General features: G+C 35.4%; 3 protein-coding genes across 3 annotated transcripts in view; all 3 read left to right on the top strand.

Moving 5' to 3' along the window:
* Nucleotides 1-3,541, top strand: part of LOC107605520 (carbon catabolite repressor protein 4 homolog 1) — a gene marked incomplete in the record, with an annotated part of 5,149 nt that extends 1,608 nt beyond the window's left edge. Inside the window, 11 exon segments of the mRNA XM_016307419.2 lie at nucleotides 5-226; nucleotides 332-418; nucleotides 503-586; nucleotides 662-748; nucleotides 840-926; nucleotides 1,729-1,782; nucleotides 1,871-1,962; nucleotides 2,068-2,182; nucleotides 2,306-2,450; nucleotides 2,535-2,691; nucleotides 3,289-3,541. Coding sequence (XP_016162905.1) covers nucleotides 5-226; nucleotides 332-418; nucleotides 503-586; nucleotides 662-748; nucleotides 840-926; nucleotides 1,729-1,782; nucleotides 1,871-1,962; nucleotides 2,068-2,182; nucleotides 2,306-2,450; nucleotides 2,535-2,683 — 1,122 coding nt within the window.
* LOC107605521 (carbon catabolite repressor protein 4 homolog 2-like) lies at nucleotides 5,125-10,625 on the top strand. Its single transcript, XM_016307420.2, is given in 13 exon segments — nucleotides 5,125-5,717; nucleotides 7,049-7,476; nucleotides 7,479-7,711; nucleotides 7,845-7,931; nucleotides 8,012-8,095; nucleotides 8,171-8,257; nucleotides 8,356-8,442; nucleotides 9,072-9,125; nucleotides 9,212-9,303; nucleotides 9,414-9,528; nucleotides 9,697-9,841; nucleotides 9,927-10,083; nucleotides 10,408-10,625. Coding segments are annotated over 12 exon segments (1,719 nt in total). The 5' UTR covers nucleotides 5,125-5,559; the 3' UTR covers nucleotides 10,076-10,083; nucleotides 10,408-10,625.
* LOC107605519 (protein ROOT PRIMORDIUM DEFECTIVE 1-like) lies at nucleotides 15,437-17,069 on the top strand. Its single transcript, XM_016307418.2, has one exon. It carries the CDS (start codon nucleotides 15,757-15,759, stop codon nucleotides 16,966-16,968), a length of 1,212 nt encoding a protein of 403 aa, XP_016162904.1. The 5' UTR covers nucleotides 15,437-15,756; the 3' UTR covers nucleotides 16,969-17,069.

Here is an 18,685-nt window from a genome sequence, read left to right as displayed (position 1 = left end):
ACGACGAATGATACCTGTTGATGGGATGGGGCATTTAGATGCAGAAGGGCGTATAACATCTTCGGGATCTTTTACGGTTCTATCATACAACATATTGTCTGATTCATATGCCTCAAGTGAATTATACAATTACTGCCCTTCGTGGGCTCTTTCGTGGCCTTATCGCAGGCAAAATTTGTTACGAGAAATAGTTGGTTACCGTGCTGATATTATTTGTCTTCAGGAGGTATGTTCATGTGCTGTTAGATGCGATGATGATTTTTTTTAATGTTTTTTAAACTTTTTATTCGTTGAATGGTTCTGAGTAAATAGCTCTTTATGTCAACCACAGGTTCAAAGTGATCATTATGAGGAATTTTTTGCCCCTGAACTGGATAAACATGGTTATTATGGTCTTTACAAGAAAAAAACAAATGAGGTTGTTGTTGAACTTTACTTCGTTATTTACATAATTTTAAGTTTTTTCTTTTGTTGTTAAGCTGAGATGATGGGGGTCTTGCAGGTATTCCTTGGTAATGCCAATACAATTGATGGTTGTGCGACATTTTTTCGTAGAGACAGATTTTCACATGTGAAAAAATACGAGGTGAGGAGTTATTTTATGGGTATAGACTTCTCTTAAGTTTCTATACAACTTAAAATGGTGTTTTCTTGCATGCAGGTTGAATTTAATAAGGCTGCACAGTCATTAACAGATGCAATGATTCCAACCTCTCAGAGGAAAACTGCCTTGAATCGGCTGGTTAAGGTTGTTTATTGCATGAAACATGATACTTTGAATGAATAAATTATCTGTAATAGAGCTGTTGCTTAACAAGTTTCCTTTATTTTTCTTTTAGGATAATGTTGCACTAATAGTTGTACTAGAAGCAAAGGTAAACAATCAGCCTGTTGACAATCCTGGGAAAAGACAGCTTCTTTGTGTGGTATGCTTTTCTTACTTTGATTTAGTCATCCCCCTTGCTCACTTACGTGGGTCCTCCTTTGTGGTTCTTGTTGCCAATATTACTTATACAAATTGTGCATGGATTTCTCTTATTGTTTTCCATTTCTGTGTTATGCTTGCAATATTTAATTGATGATTGGGCTGTTTTTTGAATTTTTCTCTATGGACATTTTTTTGTTCTTAGTATTCAGTTATTATTAAGGCTAATCATTCCTGATATATGTTTAAGGCCTCTTTCTTTTAATCATTATTCTTATGGTTTATTGTTTTACTCGTGGATTTTGGCTCTGTTAATAAAAATTTGGGTAGCATATAAATAAACCATTGTAACACCTTGTCACACCTAGTTGAGTTGTATTGAAATTCTCTATAATAAGGTCTGTTATTATTTCACCTAAATTTTCTTAACAATAAGAGGTTTAGTATAGTATCCTTGGCTTGGCCAAACAAGATGGGTTCTTGGATATTTTCAACATATTGGGGTTATTAAATTTACAAGATTGGTGAGCCAAACGATGTCTGTCATCAGTAGACGCAGTAGTGTTAGTGTTTTTTTTCTTTCCCCGTGAATTAACTCTGAAACCTCATATAAAAATGACCAACATAATTGTCTTGTTTCAATTTTTTTTATTGAAATCACTATCTGGATTTATCTTTATTAAAGATATGCTTTTCCTCCCCCTTCCCTACCTTTACTACTGTTGGTTTATGTTCAACTTCATTTCTTTTAACTAATATCTAATAGCTATTACTAAATCTTAGTTTTTATTTGTGGAGTTCAGGCAAATACACATGTCAATGTGCATGACGATTTAAAGGATGTCAAACTCTGGCAGGTTAGTAATTGCTTTGACTTGTTCATATTGAATAGGAAACAGTGTGTACTTCGAACTCAATCTTTAATAATTTCTTCCTCTCTTTTAGGTGCATACACTTTTAAAAGGATTGGAGAAAATCGCTGCCAGTGCAGACATTCCAATGTTGGTTTGTGGAGACTTTAACTCAGTTCCAGGAAGGTTTGGTTCCTTCCCTTTACATTTAATGTTCAATAAAGTTCTTCAAGGGCCATTTTATCGGTGTCAGTAATTTTTTTCCTAAGGGCTATTCTGACTTTGCTGCAGTGCTCCTCATTCTCTTCTTGCAATGGGAAAGGTAGATCCTTCACATCCTGATTTAGCTGTTGACCCACTTACTATATTGCACCCTCGTACCAAGTTGGTTCACCAATTGCCACTGGTAATGCATTCGTTCAAGTATATTTGAAGTTATATATAATCTCTCTCGCTTTAATTCTGTATTTCCTTGTCAACTTTTCTTATTAACTTTAACTTTTTGGGTGTGGCATCCTTTCTGTTTTAGGTCAGTGCATATTCATCTTTTGCAAGAACAATTGGTGTTGGGTATGAGCAGCATAGACGGAGATTGGACAGCACAACAAATGAACCTTTATTCACCAATGTCACTAGAGATTTTATTGGATCTCTAGATTACATATTCTACACAGGTAAGCTATCTTGCCATATTATCTTACTAATAAATCTAACATCCTGGTTTCTTGCTTGTGAAGTAACATCATTTGTTTTTTCAGCGGATTCCTTGGTTGTGGAGTCGTTGTTGGAGCTATTGGACGAGGAAAGTTTGAGGAAGGATACAGCTCTTCCTTCACCCGAATGGTCCTCAGATCATATAGCTCTGTTAGCTGAGTTCCGCTGCTGCAAAAATAGATCTAGGCGCTGACTCATAAGGTACTATTTACTAATATCACTCCTTATTCCCTTGATAAATGAATTGTCCTTTACACCCTCTTATGTTTTGATTTGTGTTGGTGTATATATTTTATTTTATTCATAATTTTTTAAAAATAATAATTTTGTTAGATGTTGAGAGACGTGCTAAGTAGGGGACATAGACCTAAAACTTCTCCTTCCATTTTATCATAATTCCCACATAGATAGACCCTTAATGACTGGCAATCTCTTAAGTTTTCTCCTCTTGTTAAATATGAACACTGAGCCCAATAGGTATGTACCAGTTTTGTTTGAGTCTCTTTAAAAGTTGAAGGACTTTTATCAGCTGGAGTAATCTCTTGGTGTGATGAAGGATTTCCCCTATCTTATATGCCATTGATATTTTTTTCTCCAGGATTTGACTGTTTCACTGATGATTTTTACAATCTTATTGTGTCTGTACTCGTCCTTGATGTGTCTTGTTTCCATTCCCACATTGAATCGTTCTTGTCTTTGATCGTTTTGTTCCACTACCACATTGGGTAGAGTTTTGGTCCTTTTTATGTCTTTATGCTTTACTACTTTTTTTGTGGTGATGGCTCTCAATTTTTGTAGGTCGGATCCGGATATACGTAAACAAAAAGGTTGAAAGAATCAAGCATTTAGTTGACAAGATATTGTAAGAGTGGTAGATCATGGCCTTTGTCTTTTTTCCCAGGTATCTCCCATGTGGGGGTCCTTGCAATGATCTGCTTTGTATCATGCTACCTTTGTTTCATAGAAAATTTATCATCCCTTTTACTGATTTGCTTACTTCACCCTCCTCTTCCCTAATATATATATTTTTTATAAAGTGAAAGCTTTCTTATTTTCCCACGGGCTTTATACATCTAAAACTCAACTAACTAATCAATCTTTCCATTCTTGAAGTCCTTCTGATCAAGTGACAGCTGAGTGCTGAGTCCAGGGCTTATAGATATCTGTCTCCATTAAATTATAATATATCTTGAAAACTGTTTATCTCATTTGCTAACCTGAAAGTTTACTAGTTTAGGATGGCGTATTGATTTAAGTTTGTGAATTTTGTCACATACGAGGTGAGTTGCCTAGCATGGGCATAATTAATGGAATAGTAGGTTTTCGGCTCTACCTCATAATTTCTGGTAGATAGCAAATACAAATTATTTGCAAGAATATCATCAGCATTTTCTTAAATTAGAATGATGTAACTGTAATGATGCATTTCTATTATTTAATTTCTGTCCATTGTTAATGTAAAGAGTTATAAATTGACAGTTGATAATGCATTGTCATGTAGACACAAAGCTCTCTCTTCTATTTTTATTATATTTTGTTGAGATTATGGATATTAAGTACAAAAGTCAATTTCTTCTGCTCACTTGGCAGCATATAAATATATAATTGTGTTAAACTTTTATCGTATTACTATTTAGTTAATTTGATTTTATGCAAGTTATTTCAAGTTGTACATAGGTACTTGAGTATTGAAAATTAAAGTTTGTGCCATAGTATAATTGTAAAGAGATTACTACTATTATTGCTCATGTATTAATGGCCAAAGATCCAATAAAGTATAGACGATATTTCAAAGATACTCTGATGATGAACGAACTAACGAAGTCGGAATGAACCTCATGATACCATCAACGACGTGTGAATATAATTATTGCACTGGTTAAAAATTCCACCAAGTGAAGGAGGGGGTTCTTCTAGTTCAACTCTGAAACTCTTTTGCACTTTATTTCTATCGGCTTGTAGTGCATGTCCCCTGTAACATTAACTGCTCGTTGAAAAGGAATAAAGAAAACGAACGTAATAGTATTGTAGTTAATTTTATATTGACCTGTTTCTTCTGGTAATTATTACAACTGTTAATCTTTGATCACTTTCAGATAGTGATATTAAACACTCGTTAAGTAAGCAGTGAAGATTGTAATGATGGTATGATAGTAAGATGGGAGTAACAATATTCATTTTATAAGTACCAATGTTCTATCCCCACTCATGATTAGTGATACTAACGTGGATGATTGATATCGTTTGGTGCGCGATATACCTTACTCTTGATAAGGGATATTTACAAACACATAAATTTTGCTCCTTAGAACATTATTAGTTGAAATATTAGTTAAAATTTAAAAATGGCAACTAATCCTTTCATAATTTTTAACATGTAATAATAGAGTTTAATTTAATGCACTGATAATATAAAATGTTTTATACAGTTGTGTAATTATATGTTTTTTTATGATCATTTACGTCAATGTGAAAAGTAGTTATTTTTACTGATATAATATTATATAATTGGATGCACGTATAAAATTTTTTACACTAATAACATGGCAAGAAAATAAGGTTATTAATTAAAAAGTGATAATATATATTTCCTATTTTTTGATATAAAAAAGAATAATGGTATCTTTCTCAGTTTCTCTCTCTTGTCTAAGTGTTTCCCCCCAAAGGCAGAAGACAACTCGACAAGACACAAACTCGAACCCATTTTGCGATTACTTCCACTGTTCCCTCCACATCCTCCCTCAGTAAAACCCTAATCTTCGATCTCTCTTCTCTTTCTCTCTCTAAAACCCACACTTTCTCTCTCCCCTCATCGATTCCCCTCTCCAATCTCCTATTCTCGTAAGATCTCCTAATTTTCCGCCTAGGGTTTCTTCGGATTGGGCCTCCGTCAAGGCTGGCGGGTACTCGAGCCATGTAAATGGCGGATCCGTCAGGTATCTGCCCCTGCAAACGTCGTATTACAGTTACAGTTACAGATACAGTTACGGGCGGTAGCGTCAGAAGCAGCAACAGTAGCAGCAGGAGAAGAAGAAGAACATTGGTGTTGATAGGGTCAAAGAGTGAAGCATGCTGAGCGTGCTGCGAGTGCACCTCCCTTCCGATATTCCCATTGTAGGATGTGAGCTCACGCCTTACGTGCTCCTCCGCCGCCCAGACAAGACCGTTACCACGGATGATGTTTCCGAGACCAATCCCTTAGATGGCCATTTCTTGCGTTACAAGTGGTTAGTGCACTGCCCCTATTTGCAGCTTCTTCCCCTCCCCCCTCTTCCTTTTCTACAAAAATTTGACCTTTTCTGGGTGCTATTTGAATTGCCTTTGCTTTTGATGACTTTGGGGGTAGTTGCGTATACATGTGTAATGTGGGTATTTGAGCTTCATTGTGCGTGTCGGAGGATTACTTTATCTGCTTGTTTACTTTGGTTATCTGGAGATAGTGTTTGCTCCTAGGTCTTGGCTTGTTTCATATATTGTGTATTCTTTTCTGATAATATGAATTGAAAGTTCATTTTATGTAGAAAGCAGTCGGATTACTCTTATTAAGCGGGATTTCATATTGTTTGGTTTCACCATTAGTTGATATCATTTTTGCTTCTTTTTTATTATATCTTCATGTAAGTATTGTTGTTTTCATTTTAAACAAAAGTTAAGAAACAGAAATAATAATAGTAGTACAAAACCTGTTCAGCACAATATGAATTGACTGAAGTATGTAGTGCTTAGAGAATTGGGTGCAGTATCAAAAGAAATTTTTATGATTGTGCTGTGGTGCTCACAGATGCCTGTCTGGCTGTCCAAAGAATTTGTTCTGATATTGCTACGCCATTCCTGTACTGCATGATGTAGTCATATATGGCTCCTTGGGTATTTGCATCTATGCCCTTGTCAGCTAGTCCTCTAGACAGTATTGGCCTGCACAAAATTATATAGATATATAGGGAACCTGGGACTTCAACTTTGTTACATTGTGATATGTTCTCAACAAATCACTACATTTAGATTTTGTTTCATAATCTCTAATACAGGACTGTGGATTTGTCTTCCAGTGTATCATTGTGATGTTTGAGATTTTAAGTGCATATGTTTATGTTAGTCACTTAAAGGTATTTTAACGAGTTCATTTACTAGTAAATATAGCATATAGGTTCTAGATGTAATGAAAAGCTCAACATAAATACCAAATTTTATGTTAGGTATTGCAAATGATTTCTTTGATAGTTTGTGCTGATGTTTAGTTATTTCTTAAACAAATCTAGTTTAGTGTTAATTTTTGTGGAAAATTGGCATGCAAAATGCATTTTTTAAGGAGAATGTGACCATCACTTTCAGTTTTTACAATGGGGAGCTGTTTACTGTTGCCTCAAATGCAAGAAAAATGTTAAGTGTTCTTTTAATTTATGATTTGCAAGAATGTTTATGGTGTCACTTTGTTTATCACCAAAAGTAATCTCTACGTCTTAATAGTATTCTTCTATACATAGTTTTTTTACAAAGGTGATTCTCCAAATAGTTGCTCTGTTTTTTGACATGATCATTTCGACATTTCTTATGGCAGGTATCGTGTACAAAGTGATAAAAAGGTTGCTGTTTGTAGCATACACCCATCAGAGCAAGCCACCCTGCAGTGTCTAGGTTGTGTTAAGGCCAAAATACCTGTTGCCAAGAGTTACCATTGCACATCAAAGTGTTTTTCAGATGCATGGCAACATCATCGTGTCTTACATGACCGTGCTGCAAGTGCAATCAATGAAAATGGAAATGAAGAGGAGGAGTTATTTGGGCGTTTTAATAATTCTGGCTCTGGATCATCAAATACTAGCTTATCTGCCTCTGCATCAAGTGCTAGCTTGACAAATGGATCTGCACCATTGTATCCGGCAGCAGTTACACAGCGAAGCGGTGGTGAAACGTGGTTTGAAGTTGGACGCTCTAAGACATACACCCCTACTGCCGATGACATTGGTCATGTCCTGAAGTTTGAGTGCCTAGCCCACGACGAATGATACCTGTTGATCCGATGGGGCATTTAGATGCTGATGGGCGTATAACATCTTCAGGATCTTTTACAGTTCTATCATATAACATATTATCTGATGCATATGCCTCAAGCGATCTTTACAATTATTGCCCTTCATGGGCTCTTTCGTGGCCATATCGCCGGCAAAATTTGTTACGAGAAATAGTTGGTTACCGTGCAGATATTATTTGTCTGCAGGAGGTATGTTCATCTGCTTTTGGCTGTTATCTATACTGATCTTTAATGACATCTGTTTTTCTAAATTTATTTCTAATTTTATTTTTTTAAAAATTGTTTTGAATAAAGTACTATTTGTTTTATTGTACTGTTGCAGGTTCAAAGTGACCATTATGAGGAATTTTTTTCCCCAGAACTGGATAAACATGGCTATTATGGTCTTTACAAGAGAAAAACAAATGAGGTGGTTGCCGTGTTTTAGTTTGTTTTGACAGAATTTTTAAATTCGTTTCGAATGTTTAATTATGCTTTGTGAACTTGCAGGTATACAATGATAGCAACAATAAAATTGATGGTTGTGCAACATTTTTTCGTAGAGACAGATTTTCACATGTGAAGAAATATGAGGTTAGGGATTATTTTATGTGTACTTTGTAGTGTTTCCAATAATTTTATACTCAACTCAGTGATATATGCACACAGGTTGAATTTAATAAGGCTGCACAGTCATTAACAGATGCCATGATCCCCACCACCCAGAGGAAAACTGCCTTGAATCGGCTTGTTAAGGTGACTTGTTGAACATAACTTGTCACCTTTTGTATGCCGAAGATAGTAATAGTATCTCATAGAAATGATGCTTACCGAGTTTCCATTTTGTCTTTTAGGATAATGTTGCACTAATAGTTGTTCTAGAGGCAAAGGTTAACAATCAACCTGTTGATAATCCAGGAAAAAGGCAGCTTCTATGTGTGGTATGTTTTTTCTATTTTTTGATTTATTCATGTTCCTTGATCACTTAGGTGGTTGTCTCTTCCCTTTTGGTCCTTGATGCATCTAGAATCTGCTCTGTGGAATTATTCTTCTTAATATTCCATTTTAGTCAGAGTGGTCATCCCAATATATGTTAGGCATGTTTGTGTCTTTTAAGCATGCTCCTTCTGAAGCAGCTTTTTCCACTTGATTTTCTTCTTAGTATTCCATTATTATTAAGGATGGTAATATGTGTTGGAAATTTGTTTGTTTCATTTAAGCATGTTTCCTTTCTCAATCAGCTTCCACTTTGATTTTTGATGGCCTATTTTCTTAGCTATGTGTTTTTACCTTTTAGGCTGGTTCAAGAACTGTGGATTAGGCAGATGCTGAGGTGTTTACTTTTTTTCTCTAAATAAACTCTAGTCTCATTGAAAGACTGGCATAAATGTTTGGCTTCAAAATTTTGTTGATTCTCTTTTAAATGAATTTTGTTTAAGGGTGAATTATTATTCCTTTAAGAAAGAGATGGTATTGTCTGCCTTACTTTTCTTGCTTAGGTTTGAATTCAAAATACAATTTTTATCAAAATAATTGCTATTGCTAAAATATAATTTCTTATGGATGCTAGGCAAATACTCATGTAAATGTGCAGCAAGATTTAAAGGATGTCAAGCTCTGGCAGGTAAGGCATTCCCTTCAAACGTTCATGTTTTACATTGTGTTTATGATGAGTGTAATGGTTAAAAATTTTCTTCCTCCCTCCGTTAGGTGCATACACTGTTAAAAGGATTGGAGAAAATAGCTGCTAGTGCAGACATTCCAATGTTGGTTTGTGGAGACTTCAACTCAGTTCCAGGAAGGTTGGATTCCCTCTCTTTATGCTTAATTTCAATGCATTTTTGCTCCACAAGGGAATTTTTTTATCATTATGTGTAATTTGTTTCTAAGTTGTATTCATACTTTGTTGTAGTGCTCCCCATGCACTTCTTGCAATGGGGAAGGTAGATCCTTCACATCCCGATTTAGCCGTTGACCCACTTAATATTTTGCGCCCTCACAGCAAGTTGGTTCACCAGTTGCCACTGGTAATGTATTCATTCATTCAAGTACAATCCATAATGTAATTCTTTTTATTTTGTTGGTTTTTTCTTTGTTGTTAGGTACAGAACCTATGAAGTAGTATGGTCTCTCACGTTGGTTCTATAAATTCCGCCCTGTTTTTTCTTCCTGACTCATCTTACTTTGAATTTCAGGTCAGTGCATATTCATCCTTTGCAAGGACAATGGGTCTTGGTTATGAACAGCATAAACGTAGACTTGACAGCACAACAAATGAACCTTTATTCACAAATGTCACTAGAGATTTTATTGGCTCTCTAGATTATATATTTTATACAGGTAAGCTTTCTTGCGGTATATGATTTATAAACCTAACATCATGGTTTCTTATTGTGACGCATTATCATTTTTGTTTTCTTTTCAGCGGATTCATTGGTTGTGGAGTCACTATTGGAGCTATTGGATGAGGAGAGTTTGAGGAAAGATACCGCACTTCCTTCTCCAGAATGGTCCTCGGATCATATAGCTCTCTTAGCTGAGTTCCGCTGCTGCAAGAATAGATCTAGGCGTTGACTCATAAGGTACTATTACTCCTCATTCCCTTGATAATTCATTCTTCTTACTTCCCTTCCTTCCTGTGTTTTTATCTTTCCTAATTTAAAGCATAATTGTCATATTGTGCATTATGGTGTATCAATTTTGTAATGTGTATCATAAGATACTTAAATATATATGTGAACTGATGCCATAAAAATTTCATAAAGATATAAACAAATAAATATATGTTCAAATTGCAAAAGCAAAGCAGAATTTTGCATGTGATGAAGGATTTTCCCCATCTTATGTCTTTGAGCCATGTTATGTTGAGGGTTTTCTTAATTGATCATGGATCTCAATTTGTGTAGGTCAGATCCAGAGATACACTTAAACAAAAAGGTTGAAAGAATCAAGTATTTAGTTGACAAGATATTGTAAGAGTGGTAGATCATGGCCTTTGTCTTTTTCCCAGGTATCTCCCATGTGGGGTTCCTTGCAATGATCTGCTTTGTATTATGTCACCTTTGTTTCATAAAAAAAAAAGTAATTATTATTATTATTATTATCCCCTTTTACGAATTTCCTCCTTTACCTTCCTTTTTCTTTCTTTATAAAGTTATAGCTTTCTTATATTCTCCAATGGCTTAATAGATCTAGCAATTAACTAATCACTTTTAAGTCCTTCACATCAACTAACTGCCGAGTTTATGGTTTAAATATCTGCTAATAATGCAGCATTATATTACGTATGTCTTCAAAACTGTTGTTTTGCTAATCAAGTGCGTGGCTAATTGTACTGACAAGTTTGAAATGGGCATGGGGACTGAACTGAAAGGGTAAATTATCATTTTGGTTTCCAAAAGATCTAATTTTTGACAAAATGACATTTGATTTTCTAAAGATAATTTTAGTTTGATAAAATGCACTAAATATAAAGACATTTGAAAGAACTCTAGTGACTAGATTTTAACGTGATATTTTATAAGTCTATTTAAAAAAGGAGATTTTGTTATCTATGTGAATTTGTTTTTGTCACTTTTTGTGTGTGTTGAAAAAGGGTCTAGAGGTTGAATTTTATTGTTTTTTAATGTATTTTCTAATTAAATTTCTAAATGTTTCAATAAAAGGTAGACCAAATATATAAATGAGTTTAATTTTGATATATTGATTGTGTAATTATATTTGGTCTCTGGGATGATTAGTTACACGGTTAATGTAAAAAGTAGTTATTTTTTCTAATGTCAAGTCATATGATTGAATGTACGTGTAAAACGATTTTATACTGAGACATCAAAATTAAATACATACTTGAGTTGCTTGTCAAATGTGATGAAATGATGTTTTTTGTAAAATCAGAATCATTTTTAAAGGATTAAAATGTCATCTTTTAGTTATTTTATTAAAAAATTATTTTTTTATGCCACAATGTCTTCTCTTTCATAAGGTACTATTGGTTATGGTAGGTGCATCATTTAAGGGCTTACTATCCAACAATGAAAGAGAAGACATTAATTTGCCCATTATGGTTAACAAGATAAAACATGACGTGCGGTTGGGGGAGTTAAAAGTGTACCTCACGAATATCATAAGTGTTTTGGATGTTTGTGAAAAGAGTTCAATTTTTGGGCAGAATTTTACTTCTTTTGAATTTTGTCCTCTTTTCTGGGCCCTGGCCCTGATAGTTTACCAAAAACAAAAATTGTTATTTCATTATGGGAATTAATTTCTTCTCCAAGATATATATGTATTATATATTGTTTTCTGTTTTGTATTTTTTAATTTTAAATAAATGGATGAAATCACCGAGTGAAGCACAAAAAGTTTATTCCGTGAAAGATGAACGAGATGTCTCATCATTCATATGGCAAAACTTGCACAAACAGAATGACAATTTGAAAATATTCTTTTATGGTGGAAACTCAGGTGCAGTCGACTTCACATGAAGTTGATACCTGAAAGCCGTTAAATGATTTGACTAAATTTTCATCTGACGACTCTCAGGTATCAACTTCACGTGAAGTCGACTTCACCTGAGTTTTTACTTTCTTTTATATCAGATACATAATTCCCCGTAAAGTTGTATGTGGTATCACCAAAAAGGAACAAAAGATTTCAATAAATTAGATTACAGACTTCCAAATGGAAGTGATATCGCATCACCACCTCATAAAATATGATATGATAAGATAAGATACGTTAACATTAAACTAAAAAATGTTTCTAAGCCCACCCAAAAAAAAAAAAATTCTCGACTCAATGATGCTTCTAACTAGCTAAGATCACATAATTGTGCACATGGATTCTAGATCATGAAATGGATGCTTGTGTGGTGGTGGCAATGGTTGAGAGTACGCCAAAAGTGGAGACTCAAAGTAGTGTGTTCCATAGCTTGCATAAGGATCCACTCTTCCCTGAATACCATAATTTCGAGAATTATGGTAATAATAGGGATAATAAGGCCTCCTTAATCTTGCATCAAAACATGAACCGTCAAAAGGGTAAGGGTTTCTTTCCACATAGTTATTGTTGTTGTCGATTATATAGTGTTGCTGATGTTCACAATAACATGACGGGTAAGGATATGAACCCTCATGGCAACAGTAACCTTGACTCATCTACAATACAATATTATTTGTCACAAGAAATGTTATTGGAACCCCACCCATTAAATGGAGTGTGAATTCTACATTGTCTAGGTAACACTATTCCAACAATTCAATTTGCAGCTTACAAGATCAAACAATAACTAGTTATTAGCATCAAATAGAAGAAAAAGAAATTGAGAGACCAATAGCAAGATAAAAGAAATTAAACTAAATATTTGAATGTTTATAGATCACTTACCATACATGCGGGATACATAGTTGGAGCAAGAGCGACCAAAAAGAAATACTTGGGTTGAGATGATGAATGATGATAGAGAAGTGGAAGGGAAGATAGCAATTATATATAATTTCCCCTCAAAAATTAACTTGAGCGAGTGGTGGTTTATTTCTTTTCCTAAATGGTATTCAAGACCGGGTATCATTCTTATTTAATGAAATTATTTTGCATGGGATATTATTTATAGAAATTAAATATTTTCTTGTCATATTAATGACTTATTGTCTTATTCTTAAACATACTTTTTTTTTTGGAAACACATTAGCATATTTCCCATAGTGACCAATATATATGTTTAATAGTCGATATGATACGTATGGTAATATTTCCATCCAATTTGAAGCAGAACCCTTTTTTAAGAAGTAGAACTTTTTTTTTTTCTGATTGGATTTGTTGGCATGGTGCAAAACAAAACATGAAAAATAAGAGAAGAAAATATATATGCAAATCCTTTTGATTTACATCAGTAGCAAGAAGAAACACACAGAAAAATAAGACAATTATTTAGATGAACTAAAATCATCTATCAATAATAATATTAATCCATTTTCATACTCACCTTACAAAAAGATGCAAATAACTAATAAAACTGAATTGAAATACTTATGAACTGGAACATAAGAAGCAAAACTTTTGCCTGGACTTCTCCCCATATGCCACCAAAAAGTGGTAGTTCTTCAACCCATTCTTTTAAGTCATCATTACTTTTCTAAAGTAATGCATGCATGCCCGGATGAGCATAAAGATTGTTCTACTTCTTGCTTTTTATAGCAATGTAGATACATATTAAGCTACTAGCCATAGAGTGAAGAAGAAAGCTGATCATGTCAAATGAACCTAAACCTCTGTGAATGTCTGTCCCATATCTCTAAGGCCTGTACGGTGATTGATTCGGGACACAGAAAATATGTCCAAACGGTCCCCCACTGACCACTGTCCCAATATTTTGGAATGAACAGAAAAAGGCAATGAACGTCTATTTGATCCACTCTCTCTTATATATCTCTTCAAATAAATTTGTGTCATCTATCATCTTTCTATTTCATTTTTGAAGCAATCTCTAAATTCAGCCTAAGCAGTGTGGTGGGGGCATAAGCCAACTAACAAACTGTTATTGGCTCCTTCGTACCTATTTATGAGAAGAATACTGTGAGGGTAGATGATCATCTCTTACCGTATTAATGTACAGAACATGAAGAGGGTACTGCATTTATGCAGAAGATTGAAAGGACTACAGAGAGAGGATTTTTCGCAGCTATATGTTGGGGCATGAGGGGGTAATGATGGGGGTGACTTTGGTCTATGGTTGAACAAATATTTTTATGATCTTTTGTTTATAGAGTTTGGGAAAATAGGAACAATCTTGTCTTGTCATTTCAAACATGAGGTGCCTTCAGAAAACAGAGGAATGGGACACACACAAAAGAGTTTTGAATTTCTTCTGGGAACACCAACGAGAATCTGTGTGAGATATCCTTCGTGAACGTGAGTGACTCTTGCAAAGACATATCTTGTCACTTGTCAGAAGAATTATGCTTATTTTGTTTATTATGCTTGAGTTTGAGTGAGTGAACTGTGAAAGTGCATGTGTATTCCTTCTGTTTGAACCATTTCAAGAAAAAAAAAAGAAGAAAGAAAAAAGGAGACATGAAAAGACAATGGCATTCTTGGTGAACGCTTGCTACAAGCAAGGGATCACCCCTCATCTCATCTGATCTTCACCGCGTCCTTTAATTTGATTGATGATGTTATTATTCTTATGCTATGCGATACAGAAAAGAGGTGATGAAGCATGCAATGCATCAAGGGTAAGAGAATATTGACCATGCTGGATTATCCAACAGAAAAAAGGGAACATGTTCTTTTGTTAGTTAGAGATATAAAGGTCTCATAGTCTATTTCTCTTTTCAAATGACTATTATGGCTTTCTGAAAAAAAGGGGATATCTCATACAAGATATTATTGCGAAAGAAACTCGTTAAAATTTTGGAAAAAGACAACCAGAATGACTAAATACTGACATAAGTATCTCACGAGGCTTTTGGTGAGAACATTGTTTATTCACCGAAAAAAACAAGGATCCCTTTTTTTTTTTTTAATGATAAAAACAAGGATCGCTTATCTCTAAAAAATTAGACATCATTCTTAACATAAGCATAGTTAAAACTGGATCTGCTTCTTTCAAAAGTGCAGAGACTTTTATAGTTTTATGCGTCTCAATAGTCAAAACTATCATCAAAGAACCCATTTCTGTGACAGGGTGTGTTACAAACTTCTCGTTTTTTGTTTCAATTTGATTTTTTTGTTTGTAGGACCATAAAAGACTTGGATCATACTTGACACCTCTGTTGGGCCTTTAACAGATCCTCTATTGCTGTTCTACAGTTCAATTTGATAGGCCTAGAATTACTCTATAGCTTATGTATAAATTTTGTTCACTATTTTAGAAACCAAAAAACACTTATTATTTTGCGGACGAATTCTTGTAAAAATGTTGTGCGACTAGATAACAGTCTGCATTTTTAACAAGTAAAAATATCTTCACAATGGTGCAATGTTACTTATTCTTAGGTTTTCACCAAAGAGCCATTTACAAGTGTTTTTTTTTTGGACTCCAGTCCATAAACGTTGGCCCATTATCTTTCTCTGATCACACTCACTAGCCAATTATGCTTAAAGCAAGATTATGAGCATCATCCCCCGTGCCCGGCGCCCCACCTCCCCCTCCCCCCAAAAAAATCGCCACCGAGAAAAAACCATAACAAAAACAGGAGTGCTAGGGTTATATTGGGTTTTTTGTAAATTATTACCTCCAGAAGCGTTTCCCTGCAAGCATGAACCATTTCGGAGACAAAAATTGCGTTTTTCAATTTCTCAAGCTCTGCCACCACCACCAGCAGCAATGGCGGCGGAGCATAGTGAAGGTGCGGCTCAAGTGGGTGAAGAACCGAAGCCTCGACCACATCATCGACAAAGAAACCGATCTAAAAGCCGCTTGCCTCCTCAAGGACGCCGTGAAGCGCTCCTCCGCCGGATTCCTGACGGCGAAGTCCGTCGCCGACTGGCAGAAGCTCCTCGGGCTGACAGTCCCCGTCCTCCGTTTCCTCCGCCGCTATCCTTCCCTCTTCGAGGAGTTCCCGCACCCTCGCTGGCCATCCCTCCCCTGCTTCCGCCTCACCGACACCGCAAAGCTCCTCGATTCGCTCGAAGAAGAAATCCACCAGAGCCACGAAAACGACGCCGTGGAGAGGCTCTTGAAGGTGCTGATGATGATGAGAACCAAAACGGCGCCGCTGCACGCACTCCAGCCTCTGAAATGGGACCTCGGCCTCCCCGATTGCTTCGAGAAAACCCTAATCCTCAAATTCCCCGAACAGTTCCAGCTGGTAAAGTACCCTAACGGCGTGAGCGGACTGAAAATATCGCAATGGCGGGAAGATCTGGCGGTTTCAGCATTACAGAAGATGAATGAGTGCAGAGAATCGAAGAGAGGAAAAGCGGCATTAGTATTTCCGATGAGGTTCCCGAGAGGTTACGGATCTCAGAAAAAGGTTAGGAGTTGGATGGAAGAGTTCGAGAAGCTTCCATACATATCTCCGTATGCAGATTGCAGTAAAATTGATCCTGAAAGTGATCTGATGGAGAAGAGGGTTGTTGGAGTTCTGCACGAGTTTCTGAGTTTGAGTATTCATAAGAAAACAAAGAGGAACTACCTTCGCAGTTTGAGACAAGAGTTGAGTCTTCCGCATAAGTTTACAAGGATTTTCACTCGCTACCCTGGCATCTTTTACTTGTCTCTCAAGTGTAAGACTACTACTGTCACTCTCAGAGAAGCCTATCAGAGTGGCAAGCTTGTGGATCCTCATCCACTTGCTCGCCATAGAGACAAGTTCTACCATGTCATGAGAACCGGCCTTCTCTATCGGGCCAAAGGCGCCCTAGTAGAGGAGGCCGATCCTCATGCTCATGGAGGAGAGGATTCTGAAGAGGTTGAATCGAGTGATGAGTTGTGTGAGGATGAGGTTTCGGATTCAGAAGATGAATAATTTGTTTTAGTGTTGGTTAAACACATTCTTTGTAATTTAATCTTCAGATTTTGTTTTTCCCATTCTTGAATCTTCAGGCATGCATATGCCCATTCATTTTCAGGTAGTTTCTTGTTTATAAAGAAACTCAGGAAGACAGGGACAAATAATAATACAAGTGTAAGTAGGAAAAAATCTCTAAACAAAAACATTCCAGTAGAAGTTAAAAGATTAATCCTTGAAACATTACTTGTGAGTAAAGCCAGAAGTCAGTTACCTTATACACTGACTAGCAACTACTCAGTACTGAGTGGTAGTAGCTCAAATTCATTTACATATTTAGATTAGATTTCTAATTTCTTATTGATATACTTAGTCATCGGTTTTGCGCTTCCGTTTGACCGACGGCAAAATAATAATAATAACAAACAGAATAATGTAGTGAAGTTCATAAACATAAAGCTTGGCTATCAACAAACAAGAGCCACGAGTCCCACCAATATACTTGGAAAATTGATGACTATGTTGCATTTCATCATAAAGTAAAAGAGTTAACTGATGGAGAATCTTTCTCATAACTTCATTCAGTTAATTCAAGTATCAATTTGTGCACAAAAGATCGATGATATAATTTAATTAACATTCACATACAAAATTAAACTACAAAATATTGACAACATCTTGTTATATAAGCATTATTAGTACACATGTCCAATTCAAAATGATCATTGATTTTTATTTCTTATACAACTTAATTAAAAAGGACAATAAAAAATAAATAAACAAGCCAAATTTTAGAAGACAAAAATGAGAGAAGAGAACATCATCATGATCAAGAGAAGTTGAATCGGCACAACAAGAGTTGAAGCAAAACCTTTATCGTTATAAGGCACGTAGGTGTAAGGATTTGGAGGTGCATAACCACCATAGGCATATGGAGGAGCATAAGCATTTGGAGGACCATTCTAAGTATAGTAATAGGGAGCAGGTGGTTGGGTACAGCACTCAACACCGCCACCCCCACCACCAGAACAAGAAAGACATTTATTACTCTGTCCTCCTTTCTCGGGTGGTGGTGGTGCACCATATATAGAGTAGCCGGAAGATGTCGAGCTCCATAAGTAGGGTTCGGTGGAGATTGTTGTTGACATGGAGGCGATTCAAACAAGAATTTGGTGATGAAGGGACATCATTTGATGGATCTCCATAAGCTTCAAGATGAAAATGGGGTAATGATAACAAAAAGGGTATGGCTACTACAACAAATAGATACTTTAGTGGTGGAATCATTTTTTTTTTCTTTTGTAACAACTTTTAGTAGTGTATTCTTTCGATATGAAAATTCAATGGTGCGGAGGACAAAACTTTATTTGTAGACATAATAGAATTGTCCTTATATTATAGTACTCATTAGTCATTACTTGATAACTATAACATATGAAGCAGGGGAAAACAGAGTGTTCTAGATTCTGTGTTTTCATTATAACGAACCAGCATAAGCATGTCATAACTTTATTTTGATATCTATAATTTTTTTTTTATGCATTTCGTCTATAAATATTTAAGAATTTTGATTTAAAATGCAACAAATTAAATATTAATATAACACATTTTATCATCTGAATATTCCACATTTTATCCGCTCTTAATCCGCGGGTACCCGACCCTACCCGTGAGTTACAAAAAATATACAACATTATTATATAACTTGATGATAATTTAAAATAGAATTGATTTT

The sequence above is a fragment of the Arachis ipaensis genome, chromosome B06 (genome assembly GCF_000816755.2).
Source record: "Arachis ipaensis cultivar K30076 chromosome B06, Araip1.1, whole genome shotgun sequence".
Lineage (NCBI taxonomy): Eukaryota > Viridiplantae > Streptophyta > Magnoliopsida > Fabales > Fabaceae > Arachis > Arachis ipaensis.
This window is presented reverse-complemented; position numbering and strand designations above follow the sequence as displayed.